Consider the following 18,035-nt stretch of genomic DNA (forward strand, 5'->3'; position numbering starts at 1 on the left):
CTGAGGTCCTGGCCCCGCCCCGCTGGTGGTCCAGGCCCCGCCCGGCCGGAAGTCTTGGCTCCCCCGGCCTGAGGTCCTGGCCCCGCCCATCTGGTGGTCCTGGCGCCATCCGGCCGGAAGTCCCGGTCCCGCCCGGCCGGAGGAGGGAAGAGGCCGGGCAGCACCTCCCGCGGCGGGAAGGGGCGGCCCCTGACGGGGTGGGCGCGCCGCACCTCGGGGCGGGGTCGCGCTCCCGCCTCCTGGTGGCCGCGGGGCTGCGGGGCTGCGGGGCGGGTCCGGGTGGCCGCGAGCTCGGGCTCCGGCGCCCGGGCGACGGCGCGGCGGCCGCCATGGGCAACAAGCAGACCATCTTCACGGAGGAGCAGCTGGACAACTACCAGGTGAGCCGGCGCCCGCCCTCCCATGCTTTCCGCGCCGCGTGCCGGCTGCAGACCCTGCCCCTGCCTTCAGCTCGAAGCGTGACCTTGGGCCTCAGTTTCCCCACCCTTGCGTCGAGAGCGCTTTCCAGTGGGGAGATACTCGCCGGCGCGCCGCGCCCGCCTTCAGCCTCCTTGCTCTCGGCCCCAGTCTGGACGCGACCCCCTCCCCAGCCACCTGCCCCAGCGCCCACCTTGGCACGGAGTTGGCGGGTCATTAAACGCCGGCTTGAGGGAGGGTCCCCTATCCCAGGAAGCAGCCCAGGAGAGTGGGGTTCTGTCTGGGTCGGGAGTGAGGTGCATCCCCAAATGCAGTTCTAAGTTGGCAGTGTCTTGTTTACCCGTAGGGATCTCCCCCTGGCCCCAGCATGGAAACACTTGGAGCAAGGAGGCGGCCAGAGACCAGTCCACATCTCCTGGTCCCCGAGTCCCCCAGCAGCCACCCCTAAGACCCTTCTAGGACCTCCTGCCTCCAGAGCCACGAAACTGTCCAGACCAGAGGGCCAAAGCCCTCCCGCCAGTGGGTGCAGGGCGCGGGTGCAGGATGAAGCCCCAAGCCCTGGCCCGCGGGGGCCCTGGCCAGCCTCCTAGGCCCCTTCCCTGCCCCGTACACTGTAGCCACCCCCGACTGTCTACAGCAACCGCGCTATTCTTCTGCCTCCAAGACCCGAGGTGATGCCTGTCACCCCACTCCCCTGGGCGGGGGCCCTGATTATGCTGTGGTCCCTGTGGAGTGTGCTGTGGGAGCCACGAGGCCGCCTGCTGCCTTCACCAAGTTATTTTGGTAATGGGCTGGACGTGGGAGCCCTCTGATGTGGGCAGAGGTAAAATAAAGGCCCCTTCTCAGAAACCCTGACTGTCATTAATAGTTGTCAGCTCCACGTGAGGCCTTGAGAAAGTGCAGGGAGCCACAGTCATGGGGCACCTGCTGTGGTCCCAGGCTCTGGAACGGGGGCCCTCACGGTGGGATGGTTTTCAGCCCCATTTCACGGAGGAGTAAACAAAGGCTGAGGCGCCAGTCAGGGCTCAAGCCCAAGGCTCTCTGTGTTTGTTTAGGGGCACGGCCTGTGTGTGCCCTTGGTCTTGGAGGCCGGCCAGCCTTCTGAGAGGCCGCCAGTGTGGCGTGCTCTAGGGGAGGGCCCTAGTGGGCCGGGGAACACCAGGAGGGAAGGGGGGCTTTTGCTTTGCAAGGACCAAAGATCGTGCAAAGATGGGCCTGCTCGAGCAGGCCCAGAAGGAGGCATTCCAGGGGCAGGGGACCACGTGGGCACAGGCAAGCAGGTAGACCATGCTCAGAAGTGAAGAGTGGCCCTGTGGGGCTGGGAGCCTGGGTTTCCACTCAGACCAGCCCGGCATTGGGTTACACTTCAGGGCCAAGCCCAGGGTTGGGTTGTGATCCTCCTGCCAGAGCCAAGCAGACTGGGAGAAATGAGAGCTGAAGAGACCTGAGAGCCCCAGTCCCCCTCCCTCTGCTGTCCAGCCAGTCAGGGCCCCAGTTACAGCCACCTACCGCCCCCCCCATCCACAGGAAACCTAAGAGCCCCAGTCCCCCTCCCTCTGCTGTCCAGCCAGCTCCTCCTCGCCAGCCAGGGCCCCGGTTACAGCCTCCTCCCCTTTCCCCCTCCCCCCTCCGCAGGTGCCAGTGGTTCCCAAGTTCAGGTTTCTCTCCAGACTTCTCTGCCTTCCTGACCAATCGATCCACCTCCCAGACCCCTCTGTCTGCAAAGCAGGGCTCCCTGCCTTCCCCAGAACCCACCACTGCTGCTCTGGCCCTGCTCTGCTCGTGCTCAGGCAGCCCACAGTTTCAACTACGAGCAAGCCCATGACTCACCTGGGGACTCCCCTCTTCTATCTCCACCTAAGGATCCAAAGCAAGACAAGAATTTGGGAATGTGACTACAAAACACCAGCAGGCTCCTCAGAACCCTGAGAAGCTTTTAAGGTTCCTGCCATATTCATCCCCCATGAGCTACCTTTCTGCAATGAGCTCCAGGCAAATAAGTCAACAGCAGAAAAAGCAAACCGTCAGTTGATGAGCAGGTTCACGGCAGCTTTGTTGGTGCTCAGAGAAGAAACATTAGGTGAGGCAGGGTCAGCGTCTTCACGGACACCTTCTGCGGCCTGTGGGAGGTTTATGTGCAGAGGCCTGGTTCCTCATGCCACCTGCTCATATTGAGCATGCACGGTGTACGAGGTATCACAATACACAACAGCAGCAGGACGTGGTCATGTGTAGTGTCCATGGGTGGACTCTGTTCACAGCCAGCAGACCATGGTCAAGAATTACAGAAGCCTGGCTTGCAGTCAGCCCTTCTGGGCTGTACGTGCAGCTAAGAGCAAGCTACCAGCGTCACTGAGCCTCAGTTTTCCCATCTATAGAATGGGGAGATACTGCCTGCCCCTCCCCTCCATAGGCTAGTGATGAGGACTGAACAAAATTGGATAATCAGAGCCCCCACGGACCAGGCCTGGTCAAGGTGTGGTTCTCAGCCTGGGCTGTACGTCGCAATCATCAGAGTAGCTTTGATTCCTGGCTCCAGACTCAGGGATTCTGCTTTAATGGATCTGTTTTGTGCTGGGGCTGGGGCTGCTGGTAGAAGGCACAGGAGGTTTAAACAGCTCCCCAGGTGATTCTGCCCTACAGCCGAGGCCCTCACTTTAGCAAGCATCTGCATCACTGGAGGTGGCAGATCTAAAGACGCAGATTCCTGGCCCCCACCCCCAGAGTTTGTGATGCATTAGGCCTGGAGTGGAGCCTGAGAATCAGGTGCTGGCCGTCCAGGAACCACGTCTTGAGGACCATTGATGTGGACAGATGTAAGTGGTTTTGATAAGGGACCAGGGTCATGTGAGAAACTTTTGCATCTTTGTTTGTAGGACCCTTGGTCAGGACCCAGATACTTTTTAACCCAGGGCAGAAGAGAGAGGAGAGGAAGCGAGGATAGGCCAGGGGGACAGAGAGCAGAAGCCAGGGCCTCTCCCCATTGGTGGTAATGCTGATACCCCCACCAGGCTGGGTGGGAGACCCTGGCCCTTCTCACTGAGCACCTTCAGGCCATAGAGCCAGCCCTGGGGCCGAGGGAGGTCTGTACCGGGAAGACTCAGCTGGGCTGCCTTTGGGGCCTGCTCCAGGGATCTGGGGACTTGAGGAAATCAGTCCACACAATTGCCACCTGAGTCTTAGGCCTGCAGGGCAGAGCGTTCTCTGTCCATGCTGGGGGGGAGGTGGGGCAGAGGAGCTATGGCCTAAAGCAAAGCCTAGCCCTCCAGGAGAAGCCCCTAGGTTCCTAGAAGGCCAGGGCCATGTGAGGGCTCTTAATCCAACTCCTGGGTAGCAGCATGTGGCTCAGAAGGACAGACTGACTACATGGGTCCGGCTCCCCCTCCTCAGGTCTCCCACAGGTGGGACCCTCCTCAGTGTGCGGTCCAGCTGTAACAAACCATCAGTTGATGAGCCCGTTCACAGCAGCTTTTTGGTGTTCAGAGAGAGGACCTTCTCTCGGTGTGCAGTCCAGCTGCCCCGGTGTGCGGTGGCTTCAGGTCCTGTCCAGGGCAGCAGCCGCGAGTACTCTTCAGGGCTGGCTCTGCTCAGCACACTGCCCCAGGAGGCTCGGGCTCTGCAGAGCCTAAGGTGCCTCCTGCTCTCATGCGGCTGCAGTGGGCAAAGGCAGGGGGGCCAGACAGCAGGGATGAGCACAAAAGCCTTCCGCTGCTGGGATCTTTTCGCCTCCATACTTCCCACTGTGGCCTGGCATTGCAGGCACATCACCAGGCGGGCCATCCAGACAAGGGCAGGACATCTGAGATGAGTTTATGACCGGGCGACCTTAGGCCCTGCATGCTGCCCCCACCCTGAGAAACACCTGCCTGAGGGTCCCTAGCAGCCTCCGCCCTTCCTCTGGCCAGATGCCGCCAGTCACTCCCTGCCCGCCTGCCCCACACTCCCAGCCTCCACGGCCTCCCCGTGTGACCTCATCTGGGCCTGTGGCTTCAGAAGCCAGGTAGATGCAGGTGTTCCCCAGCCTGTGGACCTGGGGCTCTCTGTCTCTGCGCACAGCCACCCGCACACACAGCCCCCAGTGCCACCCGGCACGCAGTGTGGATGGCACATCCCTGCAGCCCTTGTGCCGCAGGGCAGTCCACAGTGGCATCCACCTCTGACCTCTCCATCTGCCTGTAAATGCCCTCCCCAACCACCATGCACACAGTCCCCAGGCCAGGTCAGAAGCTTCAGGAAGCAGTGGCTCTTGGCCAGGGGCAGGGTGCGGGCGGGGTGATGGGCGGGTGGGGGCAGGATGGGGGGGCAGGAGTGAGTCTTCTGTGAGGTCCTCAGGGATAAAGGAGCCAGGGACTTGTAAGGGACTATGTGTGTGTTTTCCCTTTGCAGGACTGCACCTTCTTCAATAAGAAGGACATCCTCAAGTAAGTGGCTTCTGTTCACCCTTCAGAGCTGGGGCGGGGGCAGGGGCTGGGACCCCCCGCCTGGGCTGGGTGCACCAGCTGGAACTGAGGAAGAGCATCCGCGAGCACAGGCCGCCATGAACTTGAGAGCGTGCCCCCCCCCCCCCCCACATCCCTCTGCCAGGAATTGGGCCTCTCCGTCCTGGGCGCCAGGCGCTGTGGTGGGTGGTTTCAGACACTCATTTAATCCTCACTGTGACCTTGTAACAGGAGAACCCTTTTATCCCCACTTTGCAGGTGGGGCTTAGCTGTTGGCCAGAGTCATGGAAGACCTGGCCTCTGACTACAGGCCCCTTGCTGTCACCGTGTCCTGGGATCTGTCAGGACTAGGGGCTCCCTGTCTGGTAGACTAGCGGTCCTTCAAGGCCCTCTGGCTCCAGCTCCGATGCCCTCCTGCTCCTGGGAGGTCCAGAAGTCAGGGCCATGGCCTGCATGCCCACACCACCCCTGAGCTGCCCACTAGGCACTCTTCCCTTTCCAGGACAACCCCTTTCTTTGGGCTTTGATGGAAGAGATGAAGGGGGGTTGGCAGCTTAGAGCCCCAGGACCAGACAGTGAGCCAGGAAGCCTGGCCCCAGCTTTCAGGTGGCATTAAAAGCTGGCAGGGTCACGGGACTGCTTCCCCTGGAGGTTGACAGGCAGGCTGGGGTAGAGCCTGGAACAGCTTCCCGGGCTCGTGCACTATGCTTTGTCACTGTCCTGACCACTCTGTTCAGACGGGCAGTGTCCTTTCTCCTCTGCCCAGGCTGCTCTTCCAGCCTGCCCACTGGGTAGCCGGGGACACCCACGTCCACCACCCTGGAGAGGCAGGGTGGGGGCACAGGCCCCAGGCCGTGGCATCCGCAGACCGGGGCTACTCGCACTTGCCGGCTCTGTGGCCTTGGGCAAGCTGGGAGCATCGTTGAGCCTCCATCTCTCCTGTAAAGTGGAGACCATGATGTGTGCCTCGCCGCGTGGCTGACGGGCAGGAATACCAGGCCGTGGTGTTTGGAACACGGGATTTGGTCTGTGGCTTAAGTGATGCATGGGGGGGGGGTCCCCGTCTGGACAGGATGGTGCTCAGAAATGCGACAGTAGCCGTTGCTGGTGGCGTCGCTGTGGCACGTCTCCCCTTTCAGGGCTCTTGGCACGGACCCTCCCGGAAGCCTCGTCGCATCTCTTCTCTGTGTGGGGAGCCCCCACCACTGCGGTGGCCACACCCAGGCCGCTGGGCTTTGGAGGCCTGTGGCCGTTTCTGCTCTGGCAGCAAGAGCTTGTCCCCGCCGCCTGGCAGCCGCTTCTCCACCTCCTCCGCTCACCACATTCCTGCACCCCGTTCACACCCACTGCTACCTGCTCCGTGAGCGCCCTCCAACCCCGCCAGCCCTGCACTCCTGCCGCTGCTCTCCTAGTGTCCCGCAGGCTCAGGTGCTCGGCTCCTTGCAAAGTTGCAGTTTGCCAGGACCCAGGTTCCCTGCACTGTCACTGGGCGCAGTACGTGTTAGCCCCCAGTGAGCGCCGGAAGATCACGTGGCTGAGGACCCATCGAGTTGCCCTGAGAGAACATTCCCAGCTCGGAGCAGCAGGGCCAAGGACACAGGCCTGCTTCACCCCACCCCTACCTCCAGTTGTCTTCTGGGAGCAGCGAGGCTGCCCGTGGGGACAGGGTGGCACAAAGGCCAGGCCAGGGATTAGACTAAACCTGGTAGGTCTTTGGGGTTGTCCCTTGTCCCTTGGCAGATGGGGGAACCTCCCCATCCACAGCCCTGGTCTGCCCAACTCTGAGCCCTCTGAACCCTTCAGCACCCCAGCCGCTGTAGCTCCACCCAAGCCCAGGCTGGGCCTGGGGTGCAAATGGGGAGAGGACCCCCCAACCCCACCCTCCGACAGCTGGATGGCCCTTCCTGATGTGGCTTGCCCTGGTTCATTCAGCTCTGCCACAGTGTTCACACTCACTGGGGGTGTTCGCACTCATGGGGTGTTTGTACTCGGTGTGTGCACTCCCTGGGGTGTTTGCACTCAATGGGGTGTTCACATTCACTGGGTGTTCCCACTCGCATGTTCACATTCGCGGGGTGTTTGCACTCACTGGGTGTTCAACTCACTGGGATGTTCGCACTCACTGGGTGTTCTCACTGCGTGTTCACAGTCACTGGTGTGTTCGCTCTCACTGGGTGTTCTCACTCGGGTTTTCGCACTCAGTGTTCTTACTCACTGGGGTGTTCGCACTCACTGGGTGTTCTCACTGCGTGTTCACAGTCACTGGTGTGTTCTCACTGGGTGTTCTCACTCGGGTGTTCGCACTCAGTGTTCTCACTCGCTGGGTGTTCACACTGGGGTGTTTGCACTCACTGGGTGTTCACACTCACACTGCGGTGTTCTCACTGCATGTTCACACTCGCTGGGTGTTCACACTCACTGGGGTGTTCTCGCTGTGTGTTCACACTCGCTGGGTATTTGCACTCACTGCGTGTTTGCACTCACTGGGGTGTTTGCACTCACTGGATGTTCTCACTATGTTCACACTCGCTGGGTGTTCACACTCACTGGGGTGTTCTCAATGCATGTTCACACCCACTGGGGTGTTCGCACTCACTGGGTGTTTGCAATCACTGGGTGTTCTCACTGGGTGTTCACACTCACTGGAGTGTTCTCACTGCATATTCACACTCGCTGGGGTGTTCGCACTCACTGGGTGTTCGCACTCACAGTGCTGCTTCTGCAGCCTGGTCTTGTCAGGAGGAAGACGGCATAGAGTCCCACGGGCGCAGGAGCCCTGGGGTCTGCTCTGGAGCACTGTGGAGATGGCAGTGCTCCCTGGAGTGGTCGCCCCCGCCCCCCCGGGCCCCTGTGGCTGGGAGGGAAGGGCAACTGTGGTGGTCAGCACAACACAGGGCTGCCTGTGGCTTTGTGGCCCACCCACGTGCCTGCAGGAAGTGTGGTGAGACCAGGCAGCACGTGGGATCATTGTCTCTGGAGAAACCACGATAGCTCTGTTCCGGTTTTGGCCCCTTCACTTTTGTCCAGCCTTCTCTCTGGGCCCCAGCAAGGGCCAGCGGGATGTACCAGGGCCCAACCACCCTTGCCAGGGGGGCCCTCTCCACTGGTCAAACATCAGGGCCAGGCAGGGCACCTGAGGCTGGACCCCAGAGAGGGCAAGGAGCAAGGACCAGCTCAGCAGTGCACACAGCAGGTCGGCAGCAAAGTGAGGCCCCAGAGCCAGGGCCCTCCTCCCAAGGGCCTTCCAGTGCCACTCCCCCCGGGCCCACCACACCCGCTGAGCTGCACCCCGAGTACTGACCAGATGGCAGGGAGGTAACCTGAGGAGCAGTGGTTGTCTGCAGCCTGGGGCCCAGCCCTCTGGCAGCCATGGCTCATAGATAACCTCTGGGCAGGTCCCGCCCCGGCCCGCAACCCCGATGGACCCAGGGCCCAGCTCTCCCACCCCCACACTGAGCCTGAGCAGGCAGCGCCGCTCCAGCTCTCTTCCCGCAGGCATGAGGATGCGCTCTGACTGCCCTCTGCCCTGTGAGCCTGTCTCCGCAGTACGGGGCGCCCCGGGGTGCTTGCCTGCACATGATCGTGCCGTAGCTTCTCCGCCTTGGACAGACTCTGTATGGTCTGCTTTAGTTACTTTAGATGTTTTATGTTCTGTGACACATGATGGCACCGAAAAGTTCGAAAACAGAGCCAGTCAAGAGAAGACAAAACCCGAGCTGTAAGCAGCCCCTCGGAGTCATGACCATGACTCTTTCTGTGTATAGAGCCTTGTGCCATCTGTCAGGCCAGTATTGTTCCTTTGTGTGTGTTTATCAAAAATTCGTATCATGTTGCTTTATAATTTGCTTAAAATTGCTCTTCCTTAGGCAAACTGTAATAATAGATGAGAAAAAGGATCTCGCCACGTCCTTAGTTCACGAAGTTGGACACACAGGTGTTCACACCACTGTTAGAGTTAGTGCTGCAGCGAACGGAACCCACAGCTCTGGGACCAGTTCTTTCTTTCTTTCTTTCTTTTTTTTTAAGATTTTGTTTATTTGTTTGACAGAGAGAGAGGGAACACACGCAGGGGGAGCGGGAGAGGGAGAAGCGGCTTCCCGCGGAGCAGGGAGCCCAACGCGGGGCTCGATCCCAGGACTCTGGGATCATGACCTGAGCCGAAGGCAGACGCTTAACGACTGAGCCACCCGGGCGCCCCTGGGATCATTTCTTTGGGATGCATTTCCAACAGGTTTCTGGATCAAAGGGATAGACATATTTAAGGCTTTTGATTTTTTTTTTAAGATTTTATTTATTTATTTGAGAGAGAGAGAGAATGAGAGATAGAAAGCACGAGAGGGAAGAGGGTCAGAGGGAGAAGCAGACTCCCTGCTGAGCAGGGAGCCCGATGTGGGACTCGATCCCGGGACTCCAGGATCATGACCTGAGCCGAAGGCAGTCGCTTAACCAACTGAGCCACCCAGGCGCCCTAAGGCTTTTGATTTTTACTGCTGACGCTCCCCTGCCTGCGTCCACACCGCCAGCACCCCATCACGCTGGCTGTTGTATCATTGTCTTCTGTCCCCCGATTGTTCACTGATGGTCCCAGTCGGGCCACACGCGCTGTAAATAATGGAGCCCCCATCAGTGGGTCCTGCGGGAACTGCTCCGGTGGCTTGTTGCCTTGGGCAGATCCAGCTTCTTCTTGCAGTGTTTTAATTTGTACGTTTTGGCAACTACAGGTTGGATTACTGTTTTAATTTAATTATTGTTACGCGCAGGGTAGGCCCAAATGTGGACTGCCAACCAGTGCGCCACTTCCAGAAGAATCCATTCCTCCCGGTGATTTCCAGTGCTCTGTCACGGACCACCCTCCCTTACATGTGCGCCTCGTCTGCGCCCCAAGGTGACCTGCTGTTCCTTCCAACTGTTTCCACAGCCGAGGGGCAGACACTCCAGAGGCTCTTGCCTCAGGGCTGTCCCCACTGTCCTGCCTTTACTCTGCCACACGGACTTCTGAGTCAGGTCGGCAAGTTCTCAAATGAACCTGTTGCAGGTTGTGGTGAAGGTTGTGTTCGTTGTGCACAGAAGTGAAGCCACTGCGGGGTTCCAGTCAGGAAAATAAAGGCACTTACCCCACGACCTGAACGTTCCCTATCTGCTTACACACTTGGAGTTTATTTTATACTTTGTTGTTCTGGGGCATCTTGGTGGCTGATGCTGGTGCGTAGAAAACTGTCTCATGCAGAAGGGCTGCCGAGCCCTTTCTCATTCAGATGGTTTTAAGCTGCTTAAGTTTGGTTTTGGCAAACAGTTTGCCCCCTCCTTTCCAACATTTCCCTACACCGCCCGTTTTCCTCACTGGCCATGGTGCCCAGTGCTCTCAGGCGTCCCGCGTTGCTGGGGTCCCTGCTAGGTCTGTTTAAGTGTGGTGCTGGCCATTGGTGTGGGGTACAGCAGCCTTTTGTTTCTGTTCTACTAAGGATTTTAAGCTTTATGACTGATAAAAGTTAATACTTTAAAAATACTTATTTCTGTTAATAAATACTCCAAAAATGCAAGCGGTTGGGCAGTGGGTGAAGGAGGAAGTGGCAGCCAGCCCCTCTCCTCACTCCTGTCTGCCCCCAGCTTGCAGGCGCCATCAGTGTAAGTAGGGCGTGCATACTTTTGGGGGGTTTTTCCTGTGTTATTACAACCATCCCGTCATAAATGCAGCTACCAAGTTAATAAAAATATTTTTTTTACCTATTGATATGACATGTAGTCACAAATTTTCAAACATGCGTGTATTCCTGGTGGAAATCCTACGAGGTCTGAATGCACTCACTTTCCGGTGCCGTTGGACCTGATGTTATATAAGATCCCCAATGTGTGTGTGTAGCTGTCGGTCTGGTCTGGGTGCTGCGTTGGGTTCAGCTGGCAGGGTCTTAACTGTCTGCCCCATGCTCTGGAACAGGCCCCGCAGCACAGGGGTCAGCCTGCTCCCAGGACCGATGGCGGAACCGATGGCGGAACCGATGGCCTCCGTGAACTCAGAGGGGCGCTGCACTGGGAGAGGGTAGCAGGGGTGCAGCTCCTTGTTTGGAGTTTCTCCCACAGTGATTCAAACTTCCAAATTCTCTTCGAGTTTTCCTAAAAAGAAAAAAACATGGTCATGTCACTTGGTCCTAGAGTCAGGGCAGAAGTTGGCCTCCCCACCCCAGGGACACGCCAGCCTGCCAGCCCTGCACCCCTCTCCCCAGTCCCCCCTGGCGAGGTGCCCCTGACGGGCGGGCAGCTGAGGGCCGGGTCGCTTTTGTAGCACCACCCTCTTGGACCCCCACACGTGAGGACAGTAGGGGGAAGGGAAGTTGATTTGCCCGTGGGTCAGCCCACCACTGAGCGAGGTGCGGGCTCAGCCACCACCTGACTTGACCCCACGGGACCTTGGAGGGGTCGGGCGATGCCCAGGAGCATGCAGCATCAGGTCGGGGGGGCAGTGTAACAGTTGGAGGTTGAACACACCCGTCAAGTACACAACAGCGGTCGCATAAATTGTGATATGGAGGCCCGGTTGTGTTCCGTGTTTGGGGACAGTAACGCAGAAAGCAAGAGCAAAGGACGCCCTTGACTGCCCCCTGGTGGGGAGTCCTGCTTGGTCCCGTCACGCCGGGCTCTGTTCACCCGCTCCCACCCAGCACACGGGCTTCCACTTGTTTCCCCTCCAGCTCTGTGTTTCTAAGCCACAGAGCTTCCTTGTGATTTCAGGACGTTTACGAGAATTTGTGGCCGGCCGAGTGGGCTCATGGCACGTTGCTCTGAGCCAGGTGCCCATGGCTGGGAGGAGCCAAATGGTTGGAACCCGGAGGGCCTTGGGTTCGAGTCCCAGCTCCACCACTCACTGGCTGGTGTGCTGGGGCAGGCACTTAACCCTTGGAGCCTCCGTTTCCTGCCCTGAAACAGTGGAGAGGGTGACACCTGCATCTCAGGGTGGTGTGGGGGTGACACTGAGTCGCCCACACGGGGGACTGACCCAGAGTCAGGCACAGAGTGAGCACTCAGTAGAAGGGGCTGTTATCACCTGTGTGAGCCAGGCACGTACCTCCACGCTCTGCTGGAGAAGGCTGGGTGGCTGTGCTGACGGGCCTGCCACAGGGTTGGCCACTTGCAAGAAGACGAGGCCTTGGGGGAGCAGGGCAGGTGGGGCCCAGAGCTCTGGGGCCACTTTGATGCCATCCCCGACAGTCCTGGGCCTCACCTGGTGCCTCACCATGGGCCGGGAACCCGCCTCAGCCCCTGCTCCATGCCCCTCCTAAGTTGAACTTGTCTGGGGCTGGGAGTTGGCGCTCTTGTATGGGCTGTTAGGGGTGTGGTCACAGGGACACGGGCAGAAGAGGCCTGGATTACCGGGACGGCCTCCGCCCGAGCGCTGGGCGCCCAGAGAGGTGGGAGGGGCTGGGGACCTGGCCCAGGGTCCGGGGGCCGTCCACAGGGGCTTCCTGTGGGTGTGAGTGGGGGCGGGGGTGGCTGGTAGCTCTTCCAGAGACCCCACCCTCGGAGCCCGGCTTGGGGACGGGGCAGCAGACAGCCCGGGCTTCGGCAGCCTTAGGACTGGGCAGAGTGGTGAAGAGCTCCTGCTCTGGACTTCAGGCCTTTGCTCCCGCCATGAACCCCAATAGCTGTAGTTGTGTGGTCCTAGACAAATGGCTCTTAACCTCCTCAGGCCTCAGTTTGCTGAGCTGTGAGTGGGGGCCGCCGTGTATCTGCACAGCCGCGGGGAGAATTAAATGAGGTGACATGCCTAGTGCATAGAAGGCCCTTATGGGAGCCCAAAGGGGAACACAAGAGGTCTGGTTGCAGACCCCTGCAGCTGGGGGCCGGCCTGGTGGGGTGGTGCAAAGGGCCAGGACACGACCTGGTTATTGGCACGGGGGTCTGGGCAGAAGCGGCCTCCCTCACAGGTCCCACACCCTGTGGGCAGAGCAAGGGCGCAGGGTAGGGGGTGCTGTGTAGGGGGCCGGGGTGTAGGTGGGGCAGCATCGGCAGCTGGGGGCTCCGGGGGTGCACCCCCTCCAGCCCTTCCCCTCTGCCTCCCTCGCAGGCTCCACGCACGGTTCTACGAGCTGGCCCCCAACCTCGTCCCCATGGACTACAGGAAGAGTCCCATCGTCCACGTGCCCATGAGCCTCATCATCCAGATGCCGGAGCTCCGGGTACGAGAGAGGCCGCTGCTGCCGGGCAGGTGGGCTGGCGGGCTGGCAGCAGACGCCCCAGACCCGGGTTGAGGCCAGCTCCACCCTCCGAGGCTCACTGAACCTGTCTGTGCCTGCTCGCTCCCCTGCGCTCTCTGAACACGTGAGCTGCGCTGTGGGGGCTGCCTGAGGGGCTGTGCTCACCCGTTCGCCCCTTTGTGGAACGGCCAGTTGGCTCTGCGTGGCGGGACTTGTCTGCTTTTTTTTTTTTTTAAGATTTTATTTACTTGAGAGGGAGAGAGCAAATAGGGGGGAGGAGCAGAGGGAGAGGGCCAAGAAGATGCTAAGCATGGAGCCCGACGTGGGGCTCGATCCCGTGACCCTGAGATCATGACCCGAGCCAAGTCCAAGAGTCCCACACTGAACTGACCGAGCCCCCCAGGCACCCGCTTGTGTCTGCCTTTTCAGATGATTCTCTGTCTCCACCTTGTCTGGCTTTCGCCTCTCACCTCAGGCCATCCCCACCAACCCTTCTCAGACCTGCCGATCTTGTCAGAATGCCGCTCGGGGTCAGCAGGTCCCGAGCAGGTCTGGGTGGAGGGGGCCGAGATTGTTTTACAGCTGAAGCTGCTGGACCTCGCAGCACATGTATGTTCGACAGGAAAGTTTCATTTCATGAGTTCCTTGCCCACAATGCATCCAGTGCCCGCCAGGGGTAAGGGAGGCTGGCGTTCAGGGCACAACTGCATCCCGCTGTGGGACTTGGCCAGGAGCCCCTCGCGAAGCCTTGGATGTGTGACTTGGGGTCAGGGCACCACGTGGCATCCTTTCTGACCCACGTCCCGGTTTGACCTCCGTCCCCAGCGACAGTGAGGCCCAGGCTTGGCCCTGGCACATGCCCGCCAGCCTAGAGAAGGGCCTGAGCCGCGGCCCGGAGGTCGATGCAGGGGCATGGAGCCCTCTGGCAGTCGCCACATGGGTGGTTTCTGAGCCTCCTTGGCTCAGCACGGAGTGGGGGTGGCCAAGTCCAGTTAGGGTGGGGACTCTAGGAAGAGTGAGCCCCGAGAGGATGAAGTCGGGGGTGCAGCTGCCGGAGCAGGAGGCCCCGAGCGGGTGATGATGGCCTGGGCTCTGACTGGCCCTCTGAGTCTTGCTGCTTGTCCCGGCCCCTTTCTCCAAGCCTTGGGGGCCCCACTTCTGCCTCCCACGACCCTGGCATGACCCGGCTTAGCCCAGAGCTGCCCATGAGCCCGCTGGGCAGCGGGGTGGTGCCCTGCCTGAGACGGGGCAGTGCCCGTCGTGAGCGCACCTTGGCCCCGCCAGCTCTGCTCGCAACCGAGGAGCCCCGCGCCTGGCCTCATGCCCCCCAGCCGTCCCCTCCCTCTCCCCCTCCCCCCAGCCAGGCAGGCCCAGCTCTCGTTCCCGCTGTGCAGGCGGGCCGTGGGGACTCAGAGGGCTTAGCTCACTCGTCAGCGTCCGAGGCCTCTCTCCCGTGCCTTCGGTCACCCTGCACCCATGCGACCGCTGTGCCTGTTTCCTGCAGGAGAACCCCTTCAAGGAAAGGATCGTGGAGGCTTTTTCTGAGGACGGCGAGGGGAACCTCACCTTCAACGACTTTGTGGACATGTTCTCCGTGCTGTGTGAGTCGGCTCCCCGGGAGCTCAAGGCAAACTATGCCTTCAAGATCTACGGTAGGGGCCTGGAGGGCACCTGCGGGGGGTCCTGGGAGTGGGGCGGGGGGGTCCGTGGACACCACAGTGGGGGCAGGCGTGCCCCGTGGACAGCGCAGCAAGGAGGTGCCAGGCTTCCACGAGGCGAGACACCGGCGCTGTGAGCCCAGGGAGGTCGCAGGTCAGGCTGCGAGGAGCCTGCCGAGGAGCTCGGACCAGGTGCCCGGGGCTCCGGGTGGGGCAGGGCAGTTCCGGGTCTGGACGCATGAGCCAGAGGCTGGGGGCTGGAGAGGGCACCTGGGCCGGGCAGCGGGCCTCCCAGGGCCACGGTCACGCCGGCCCCAGAGGAGAGAACTTCACGTGGCTGGCCTCCCCTCCCGTGGGGACACTTGAGTTCCAGGGAGGGCTGGGCCGGTGCTAGCAGAAGAGCCACTCAGACCTGCTTGTCCCAGCACCTCTGACCAGCCCGTGGCCCCGGGCCTCTCCGGCTGTTTCATTTTGTAGCGGCTATGCCGCTTTCGGAGGCCTGGTCTGGGCACACGCGGCACTTCCTTGTGTGTGTGCATCAGGGATGGTAGCAGCAGACCCACCCTCCACGAGCTGCACCCCACTGCACCCATCACCCTCTAGCCTCAGACCCCTGGCATCGCACGTGGGGCATCGTGCATGTGGGGCATTGCGCGTGGGGCAGGCCGTCATCTGCCAGCGAGGGGCATGGGGGCACCAGGCGCCCTGCTGCCCCAGCTGTGGAACAGTGGGAAAGGCAACTGGGACACAGGGTTTGGTGCTGGGGAGAGTCGCGGCCTGACTTGCAGCAAGGGTCACCCCCTTCCTGGGCCTCAGCTCCTTCCCATCAAAGGGGCCCAGGAATCCAGCCAACCATTCAGCCAGCACATCTCCGCAAAGCTTCCTGGCGGCCCCTGCGGGGGTGGAGGTGAATCCCACCCGGGCCTGTCCCAGAGGCATCCGCAGGCCGATGCCGAGGTGGGCTGTGCAGGTACCTGTCAAGGGGCTGGGCTCTGGGGTCCAGCCCTGACTGGGGCTGTCCCTTCGGGCCACGTGCCTCTGCAGGACCCTGTTTCTTCATCTGTGTATGAACCTGGACCTACTGATCGGCTTGTGTAGGCGGTGCCGTGAGGCAGAGCACGTGCGGTTCGACTGGCCGCCAGGCTCTCCATCACTCCCATGCGTGTCAGGGTGTGGCCAGCCATGGGGGCTCAGCGGCGGGGGGGCGGAGGTCTAGAAAGCCCTCTGAAGGTGGTGTTTGATCTGAAACTTGGAGGACAAATGGGAATTTGCTGGCCAGGCGGGTGGGAGAGGCGAAGATCTGGGAGCCAAGCTGCAAGCAGTGGGCAGGGTGTCGTGGTCACTGCCGCGAGCCACGTGGCTGTGCTGTGGGCAGTGTAGTGCCTTCTGCCAAGTGGAATCAAACCACGCAGCTGTTCTCTGCACAGAGACCGGCCTGGGCCTCCTTCCGAGGGCTTCCGAGTCTCCTGACCACCACCGTGCCTGGTGGGGGGCCTGTGGGAGGCCGCGTGGTGCAGTTGAGAGAACATGGCCATGGGGGGTGAGTGCTTAGTGGCGAACAGGCCCGGTCAGCGTCCTGGCTCCCCCTCCGAGCAGGCCTCTGACCTTGATTCAGTGGCTTGGCCTCCTGGGCCTCAGTTTCCTCCCCTCCAGAGGGAACACAGGGCCCACCGCGGGGTGTGGCCAGGAGGGCCAGGTTTGGACCTGTGACCATAGCGGGGTCTTACGGGGGTGAGTGTTGGCTTGTCGGATGTGCTGTTCATCCTGGGCCTGGGCACCGGGGGCAGGATGTCGGGGGGAGCCGCGGCCTGAGCACGCCGTGTCTCTGCTCGCAGACTTCAACACGGACAACTTCATCTGTAAGGAGGACCTGGAGCGCACACTGGCACGGCTCACCAAGTCGGAGCTGGACGAAGATGAGGTGGTGCTCGTGTGTGAAAAGGTCATCGAGGAGGCCGACCTGGACGGCGACGGCAAACTGGGCTTCGCAGACTTTGAGGACATGATTGCCAAGGCCCCCGACTTCCTCAGGTGCGGCCCCACGGCTGGGCCTGGGGTTCCCGGGACGGCTGGGCCCACCGCCCGCCCTCCCGCAACAAAAGGAGGGCAGCTGTGTCCTCCGCATCCTCGTAGGGGACTGCGCCCTGGGCCAGCGGCCAGTGGGCTTTCTGCTGAGGGACCCTTCCTCTCTTTCCAGCACCTTCCACATCCGGATCTGAGGACACTGCCGAGGGCACAGGGGCCCCAAGGCCAACCACCTGGGTCTGCTGTCTGCACGAGTGTGACCTCCGAGCTGTCCATAAAAGAGGCTGCGGCCTCTGGGGCTAGACCCACCAACATTTTCTTGGCCCTTTCAGCAAAAAATCCGTAACCAGGGAAGGCGGGTGTGGGGAGCAGGGCCCTTCCCGGGCCCCGCCACACGCCCTCCGTCTGTGCCCCCGAGCCCCCCGGACCGCGGTCCTCTCCCTTTCAGAAATTGCCCCGCTGGGAGGGGGAGGCAGAGACCTCACGGGGCAGGGGATACGGACGTGCCCCAAGTGCTGGGCCGGCGTCCTGACGGCCCAGGGCAAAGCGAAAAGGGAAGGAAGACAAGGTGTCACGAGCTATGCAGTCTTTCTCCAAAACCCATAGCTGGGCTGCCCCCCGGCCCCGCCTGGTCCCCTTCTCCCCCGACTCCCCCAATGTGAAGCTGTGTGGACAGTGGGCCAAGGGCTCTGTCCCTGTCCCTGGCTCTGAGGCCTGGGCACCCCCTCTGCCCACCCCCCCCAAGATGTGGAATTCTCACTGGTGCGTGCTGTCCACACATTTGTGAATTCCCGGTAGTAAAGCACTTTGACGTCCCCGTGCCCTGTCTGCCGACATTAGGACGTGCTCCGTGGTCCCTTGTTCTTGCTCCTCGAAACCCCACCACTAGTGGGTCACCTCTGGGTCTCCTCTGGGTCAAGTGTCGCCTTCCTGTTTGGGGCACTAATGTTTATTTCAATGCTTGTGCTTTGGAGAGGGAGACACATTGGCACCCCGAATCTCCAGGTGAGCCCCAGAGGGGACATTAGGTGAGAGCCGTGCCCGTTTCCCTCGTGACAGTAGTGATCGTGGTGAGAATCTACGGAGCACGAAGCACGAGTCAGACATGCGGCTATCCGCCCTGCTCTGTCCTACGAGGGCCCCTGGGAGGCGGGCGCTCTCCCCCGCCCTTCAGGGGGGAGGCTGCTGGGGGAGACGCCCCCACGGGTGTGAGCCGGGCCAGGGGACACTCGGGCGGGAGGGGCCATGGCGCGCTCTGGGGACGGTCGGTCTGTTTTCCACCTCCAGTGCCTGGAGGCCTGGGCGGG

General features: G+C 61.1%; 1 protein-coding gene across 6 annotated transcripts; it reads left to right on the forward strand.

The window, feature by feature from the left end:
- The first annotated feature begins 81 nt into the window (after positions 1 to 81).
- On the forward strand, positions 82 to 17,549 carry CIB2 (calcium and integrin binding family member 2). 6 transcript variants are annotated; one of them, XM_025893185.2, is made up of 7 exons: positions 92 to 380; positions 2,280 to 2,497; positions 4,804 to 4,838; positions 12,916 to 13,027; positions 14,550 to 14,697; positions 16,539 to 16,734; positions 16,901 to 17,549. In XM_025893185.2, exons 4-7 carry the CDS (start codon positions 12,959 to 12,961, stop codon positions 16,920 to 16,922), a joined length of 435 nt encoding a protein of 144 aa, XP_025748970.1. In that variant the 5' UTR covers positions 92 to 380; positions 2,280 to 2,497; positions 4,804 to 4,838; positions 12,916 to 12,958; the 3' UTR covers positions 16,923 to 17,549. The 6 variants fall into 6 exon arrangements, with proteins under 6 accessions (XP_025748968.1, XP_025748969.1, XP_025748967.1 ...); XM_025893184.2 differs by lacking the exon at positions 2,280 to 2,497 and having other exon boundaries at positions 83 to 380; positions 12,916 to 13,056; XM_025893182.2 differs by lacking the exon at positions 2,280 to 2,497 and having other exon boundaries at positions 87 to 380.
- Positions 17,550 to 18,035: the final 486 nt, after the last annotated feature.

Source organism: Callorhinus ursinus, unplaced genomic scaffold (assembly GCF_003265705.2).
Source record: "Callorhinus ursinus isolate GAN/ISIS: 27379988/994484 unplaced genomic scaffold, GSC_fseal_2.0 scaffold45, whole genome shotgun sequence".
Taxonomy (NCBI): domain Eukaryota; kingdom Metazoa; phylum Chordata; class Mammalia; order Carnivora; family Otariidae; genus Callorhinus; species Callorhinus ursinus.